Source organism: Astatotilapia calliptera, chromosome 18 (genome assembly GCF_964374335.1).
Source record: "Astatotilapia calliptera chromosome 18, fAstCal68.1, whole genome shotgun sequence".
NCBI lineage: Eukaryota > Metazoa > Chordata > Actinopteri > Cichliformes > Cichlidae > Astatotilapia > Astatotilapia calliptera.
This window is the reverse complement of record NC_137439.1, coordinates 9,874,685-9,882,292: the sequence shown is the minus strand read 5'-3', so window position 1 is coordinate 9,882,292 and position 7,608 is coordinate 9,874,685. Positions and strand designations below refer to the sequence as shown.

The 7,608-nt window shown below is 40.3% G+C and overlaps 1 protein-coding gene across 1 annotated transcript; it reads right to left on the bottom strand.

Moving 5' to 3' along the window:
- Positions 1-7,608, bottom strand: pnp5b (purine nucleoside phosphorylase 5b). The gene is made up of 6 exons (XM_026150569.2): positions 7,458-7,608; positions 5,002-5,171; positions 4,399-4,502; positions 3,150-3,325; positions 1,795-1,985; positions 1-966 (listed from the first exon to the last, which is right to left on the bottom strand). Exons 1-6 carry the CDS (start codon positions 7,475-7,477, stop codon positions 752-754), a joined length of 876 nt encoding a protein of 291 aa, XP_026006354.1. The 5' UTR covers positions 7,478-7,608; the 3' UTR covers positions 1-751.

Here is a 7,608-nt window from a genome sequence, read left to right as displayed (position 1 = left end):
TTTAGTTTTCCAACAGAGTAATTTATTGTAAAAGCTGAGCTATAGTTGTTACAGATCTTAGTAAAGTACCACTAAAAGCACAGGCTGACGCACAGCCGGCCTGTTAGTTTACACAGTGACAGGAAATGGCAAGACATTTTTAATGTAATCTACTTTCTTTCATAACTGTGCCATGTCTCTTTCTTCAATGTAGTCTATACATTAAAAAAAACAAATACAAAAAACCTACTTAAAAACATTTTCTATAAATAGTTTATAATTTACATTTTCTCTACAAAAAAAAAAGGAACATTATTACCACTTTAGTCAAATTGACAGGAACGTATGCTGAATGAGTTGGTCCTCTTAAATAAAAAAAAATGTGAACATCATTTGTTTTTCATATTAGCGAATAGTTGATGTGAGGGAATGTAAGAGAATGAGAAATAAATAGGTTAATAATTTAGGTTTTATAACACGATACTTTTTCACTGAATCCCTTTGCAGCTGGACACAGTACAGTATACTACAGCAGGAAATAGTCAAGAGAACGTTTGTCCTAACACAGTATCTGTGCAGTGTAAATGTAAACAAAGCTTATTATGTGGACTAGTTTCCAAGCTCATAAGACTAAAAAGTTTCGCTAAGAAAGTAGTTCATCATTCTACAAGCATTGTGCTTTAAAAATTGCTTTCAGCTAAGCGTTTTGATAGAAATCCTCTAGCTGTGATGCAGAGATCAAGTGCAGTGACGGTGGCCACCAGGTCATCTATCAGTTATTGATGTTATGCTCCAGCTGAGCCACAATGGTGGACACGAGCTTCTCCATCTGCTCGGCCCTCAGCCTGCCCGTCTCCAGGACCTCTTCGTGGTTGGCCTTCTCGTGGCTGTCGTAGTCCATCACTGCGCGGTTGCTGATCAGAGACAAGGCGAAGCAGCGCATCCCAGCGTGGCGGGCGACGATCACCTCGTGTACTGTGCTCATCCCTGCATTAAAAATTGAAAAGGTAAGTTATAACACTGACGTTCTCAATATACTTCCTTAATTAAATGGCATAAAGCTTATTCTTAAACTAGAAGAACAAATATGAAATTATTTAACTGTCAGATTTTATTTAGTATTGTACATATGGATGTAGTTTTGGGTATATTAGTGTATTTGGGCAATCTTTTTCTATAGAGGGATGACACATTTCGTCTGTGTGAGGTATGCTGATATGTTGATTATTATTTTATCCATTAAATGCCTTGTTTGTGTTTTGCAGTCCCTAACAAGAATTTTCCTTTGCCTTACATCTGAAAAAGGCCTATTCTGCATATCATATTATAAAAGAGACTGCTTGATCGATTAAAGCAGCTCCTTTAAGAAGTAAATTAATCTGATAAGACTTTCAACAGGCCTCCTAAAAGCCCAAGCACCGATCCTGAGCTCCCCATGAGTAACAGAGCTCTTCACCTTATCTCTCAGGGTAAACATGGATCTGTGATTTTATTCTTTCAGCCACGACACACAGTTTGCAGAGACAGATGAGAGTAGGAACCTCGATCAACCAGTAAACTGACTGCTTTACTTTTGAACTCTACTTCACCCTCCATCCTGAACAAGCCTATTATCTGAATTCTTCTCCTAAATAAGCAACTAATATCCATCCTAGAGCAAGAAATCCATTTTGGATCAGATAAGATCTCCATTCATTCAAAAAGATATCTGCTTGTAGTTGTGATGATTCGGGATTGGGACAATGTGAGGCGCGTAGGAATATTAAAACAGAAGTCGATGTGTTTTTGTGTGAGAGAGCAACATTTAAAACTCACCGACAGCATCAGCGCCTAGCATGTGCAGCATGCGGCACTCGGCAATGGTTTCGAAGGAGGGGCCTCCGAGAACGCAGTACACGCCTTCACGCACAAATTCACTAAAGCCCAGGTCTGCGGCCACATCGTGCGCCAGCTGCCGGAGCTTGCGATCGTAGGCATCAGACATGCAGGGGAAACGCAAGCCAAACCTGAAGGGAGAACAGGAGTGTTGACGCAAAAGAATCTACACAACAAAAGACAGGAATCTACACAGCTATGACTCAATACTGAAGTTACCCAACAAATAGATACTCAGAGTTTTTTAATGTGATCATGAGAAGATAAAAAGCTCACAAAGGATATTTTTCATCAGCCAAATTGTCTTATCTTTCAGCATCTCTTACAGAGATAAGAATGTGCTATGTTCATTATAACAGACCAACATAAGCTGGTCATAATTTTAAATAAACCACAACATCCCCACTTGGCAGTTGTTAATGTCTCAACCTGGCTCTGTGGCCAGCATTAAATAAGTGTCATGCAAAGCCTCCAGTGTGAAGCCACCCTAAACAACAGGCATACTTGCTGACCCTAAAAATCAAATGCCTATTATTGTTAAAGGTCTGAAGAGTCACAGTTTTGTGTAGGAGGGCCCAACAATGCACATTTGTCATGGTGGAGGAGGGAACTTAGAACAGCTCAATTGTTTGCACAGTGACGGTGTAGCCCTCGCTTGAAATATTTAACCAAATGTTTTGGGGACCACGAGTTGCTTACAAACATAAAATTTGCGATCTTTAGGAGGACAGCAGTCAGTTATGATAAAATAAGTAGCAGAATGAGCAAATTCTGTTACTGCAGCGCATCCTTTCTAACATTCATGTAAATGTGTTTGTTCAGGTTTAACCTTGGTACAAACTTAAGTCCGAAAGGTGCCTCTCTTGTGGCCCCAGGGCTACTTTAACTGTGAGTAAAATTCAACCATGTGTACGCTGAGAGTGTAGCATCGGGTGGCACCAGGGTGAGGCATTTTCCAAGGTCTTGTTAATGATTTTAGCGGTCGGTCTGTCTAAATGTTTATACTGAGCGAAACAACGGCTCATTCATAACAGTTTGTTTTTAATTCAGAGGAAATCTTCTCCAACGCTTCTTGTTACACAGGTTCACATTCAGCCTGCTTTATTTATAACAACAGAAGCCCTTAGACTGATAGTGGACTGGTCGACTTTCATAGCTACAGGGAAATGTTAACAATGACTGGAACAGCAAAATTTAATGCTTAATGTACTGAGAAAAAAATTAGCTAGAAAAGCTTCAAACCAAAAAATGCTATCTTCAATATCTGCTTCTACCCCTCCCTCACCTCCACCTACCTGTCATCATTGGGTCCAGACAGCGGGTTGACCCCAGCAAACCCTGGCATGTTGATGTGGTCCTTGATGACCATGATGTCCCCCACTTTGTAGTCCTGGTTGAGGCCTCCGGCTGCATTGGTCATTATCATCGTCTCTACGCCCATCAGCTTGAAGACGCGCATGGGCAATGTGATCTAGTATAAATAAGTGAATATAAAACACACACAAAAAAAACGTGTGTTAACGTTATAAGACAAACAAGCAAAACTCATGCAAAGCGAACATTGAATAACACAAGAGACATGAAATGTGTGGAAGAAAACTGCTCTCAGTTATCGATTTAGGAAATTCACCTTTATTTATTAACACACTGATGTAACAATAGACACAAAGAAATTCCCTACACTGATAACCTGAATACAGTTGTCTTCTCCCGAGAGCAGTCGACATAACAAGCTTAGATCAACGTTACATTTAAGGAGCCATCCAAGTCAGAGAGAACGCTAATTTTCTCATTGTTTAGTCTCCATGCGCTCCACAGCAAAAGTCTGGGAGTGAGTAATCTTCCAGAAGCCTTAGAAACCTGAGATTTACATTTGAGATGCTCAGCAGCTGTTTGTGTCTTCAAAGCTCCGAGCTGGCACTTTTTGTGGGAATAACTTTCTACTAGATAAACTATTCCACTGTAAACACTGGACAGAAAAGCCTGTGGATAACCCTGCATAATCCTGACCAGTGTCTGAGGGGAAAAAGTTCCTGCTGAGTTTTTAAAATGTTTTTATTAAAAGCTTTTTGGCTTTTATTCATCCACATTTTGTATCTCTATGATTGGAAGTATATTATGAGTAAATCTCTCTAAAATCTTCTGTATTGTTCAATTAGGTAAAACATACATTCGAATAAACATCTGCTGTGTTGTCTGAGGGATACAATCCTTTAATTTAGCATTTTATGATACGGACTACAGGGGTTTAAAGTACTGGGACTTATGTGCTGCTAACACTCACAAACCACAAAGCTAAAATTGGGTGTATAGTATCGATACAGAACATTTACAATGTTCAGCCATCCAGAAATGACTGTGTACTTCCTCTCCCCACCACTGCCTCAGGTTTCCTTTTGTCCTCTGACTGAATACAACTTATTGACCCTGTGAGAATCTATGGAATGTCCTCTAAATGGAAGAACCTGCTCTAGTCCAGAAGACTCTGATAGCAAAAAAACGACAAGCTTTTATTGCCTGTGTTAGCTTTTTGTCTCTACTCACCTTCTGGATGGGGTAGCCCTCGTACAGGTGGAACCTGCCCTGCATGCATACACATGGCTTCCCTTTTAGTGTTCCAAACACGAGCCGGCCAGCATGACCATGCACTGCAACACACACAAACACACACTGTTAGACCCCAGTGCAATTCACAACACAGCCCAATCTTATGGCAAAGTGTGAAGTAGTCATGAGTCAGCACAGTTGAAAAGCTGGATTTGACAATGAAGAAGATGAAGCTCTAAAAGTAGGAAAAGTGGCAACTATTATATTTTAACCCAAAACATGATCTTTTTCTACACCTAAGACAGTATTTGTACTTCCTAATTCTAACTGAACAGTTTATATGGTTCAACTCACCCTTTTTAAGAGCAGTGTAATGACAATTCATGTCCAAGAATAAAAAAATCAGCAGATTAAATCTTAAGACTGTTTCATAAAGTGCCGTGGGACTGTGTCGAATCAAGGTCACAAGCATGCGCGTGCGCGCGCACACACACACACACACACACACACACAAACAAACAAACAAACAAACAAACAAACAAACAAACAAACAAACAAACAAACAGTTGTGTTTCCCAAACTGCTGGAGGTTGTGGATACCTGTACTCCGGGGGAAATTGGGAATATCGCTGTATTTGAAAATCTGCGGGTCCTTGATCATTTCAGCCAGACCTCCCAGGCCTGAACCGCACACGATTCCCACAATCGGCCGCACCTGTGTGTTCGACAGCAGCCAATCAGCTGTGGTCTTGCATTCTTCATAGCTGACGCTGGAAAGCAAGAGAAACATATATGAAAACATGAAGTTATGCAGTGTTTCAAAGCAGAACGTGGCCTAACATGTGAGGACACACAAACAAAGTCAGTTTTTATTTATAGTATTTATCTCAAAGGTCTGACATAGAGGCTTTAGTCTTCTTACACACAAATTCATACTGCATACAGCATTCCTTTACCAGGAAATAACAGTGATTTGCCATTTCAGCCGATGCAATTTGTAAGGAGGAGTATCCTGTACAGTTCCTGAGCTGAAATGAATGTCTTGAACAGACATGTACAAACACACTTAATATCCTGTTATTGTGCAAACATACAGTGTGTCACGGTCAGGTGGTTGAGTGAAATGCCTGTGTGATGTAAACAGAATGAAATGTTTCTCAACCAAACATCGATGCACCTTTTATTGTTCAGTTTTGTTTGTCTGTACATTTGAGGAGTCAATTCTCACATCAACACTGACGGTTTTCTGCCTTCTGTGCTCTGATCACCACCAGCACGGCTCTTTAACTTTACTTATAACCCTGTTAATTTCCTGAGGATGGCTACGTTTTTTTAAACTATATAAATAATAAAATGTTGTAAAGCCACTTGATTACAGCCACTAGGTTGTTCCACATGAAATAGAACCAATGAGATAACATAAAACCTTAAAAACAACCCCAAAAGCAAATAGTTTAATCAAAAGCAAACTAAATATTGTTTAACCTGTCTGTGCTCTTTTCTACAAACACTTTCTCTTTAACCGGATCAAAGTGAGCTGTTAACAGGCTCATCCGATATATAAGCCATTAACAAAGACTGGGGAAGTGTCTTATTAAAGCTGAATATTAGCATAAAAAGGGGCTCAGCAAGATAGCATCAGAGAACTTGTTTATTCTGCTTGTTACACACCACGTATTGCCAAATTAGCTTCACTGCATGCTTGCCCTCTGGCCACCTCCCTCATCCTATGCAGTAGATGCAGAGGCCTTAACCACATATGGTAAGGCACTGATTTGTAGAGTGGATGCCTATCACCAATGGAAATATCACATGTAGTTTTAAAAATCACATGTGTTTTAAATCATTTCATTAGTGGTACAAAACATCCCAACCCTTCCCCCACTCACCCACCCAAGTGGAGCTATTGTAATTAAAATCACCACAGTGTAATTACCACAAGAATAACTGAAGACTCTGGAGGAGTTAATCCCGCCCTTTGAACCCCCTAAAGCCCCTTTAAAGACCTTCTTTTTCGTTCAGAAAGAAGCTTCACGGTAGTTGGAAAAATCCAGGTGGTAGAATGGGTCTATTAATGATGCTACTTCGATCAGGTGTTTTAAGCAGGACAAGATTCAAGATCCAAGATCCTTTATTTGTCACATACATAGTTCTGAGTACAGTGAAATGTGTACTAAAAAAGCATTATAATAATGGCAGTATATGCTTATTTTATATAAGGATAAAAAAACCCGATAATAAATCGAGGGAAAGTGAAGATCTGTTCTTTTTTACGCGCTCAACATTTAAAAACAGAATAAAACAAACAAAAATCATGTTCTAATCTTTCTGTTCAATCGTTTCCAATGTTTTCATTCTTTTCCTCTTTCAAAGTGGTACGTGCGCTCCGTCACTAACCCAGCCCACACTTTTATGTGATGGTGGTGCAGGCTGTAGCTGACTCACGGACACCTCATTGGGCCCACATGTGGTCAAATGAAACAAACTGCGACATGAAAGAAGCATTACGGCAACGAGGAGATTACAGTGTGTGTTCACTGTGAATAAACCACCTTCCTGTGCCAGTAATGGGACAGCGGGTTCAGTGACGTCACGGAGGATCTCGTGTGGGGTTTTTCCGCCCCATCCATCAGTGCCGGTGGGCACGTTGTAGCTCTTCCGCGCGTAATTGCGCGTTCAAAGACTGCGGAAGAACTCAGGAAAACTGCCAGCGGAGCGGAGAGATGTTAAAGCCCCAGGCAGTTTATTTATTTATCTATTTTTTTTATTCTTTAAATCAGGACCACCGTAATTAAGCAGTTTGAGGATATTTGTTTCCTTATTGATGTTCGACAGAAGCAGCTATACACATTCAACAGAATAGAAACCCGGTGATGGACTACACAAAGTTAATCCAGCCTCCACACAGAAAACGTATGCTAGAGGTGCAAGTATTTGGTATTTGAGGGATTAATACATCATAAATAGAGTCTGCCTACACGAGTAGTTCTAATCACACACAGATGTCTTTAGTCTTTAATACGAATACAAAAGGAAGGTATGAATAGTTCACTCACCCAGAGATAAACTCAGACATGATGGAATGTGATTCAGATGGAGTCAGCAGGTTGTTCTGTGTTAGAGTGAGTCCTGTCGGTATTATTCGGGTTTCCTGATGTGGGACCGGTTTTAGATTCACACCCCCACCCTTCTATGTCACTGCTGGCA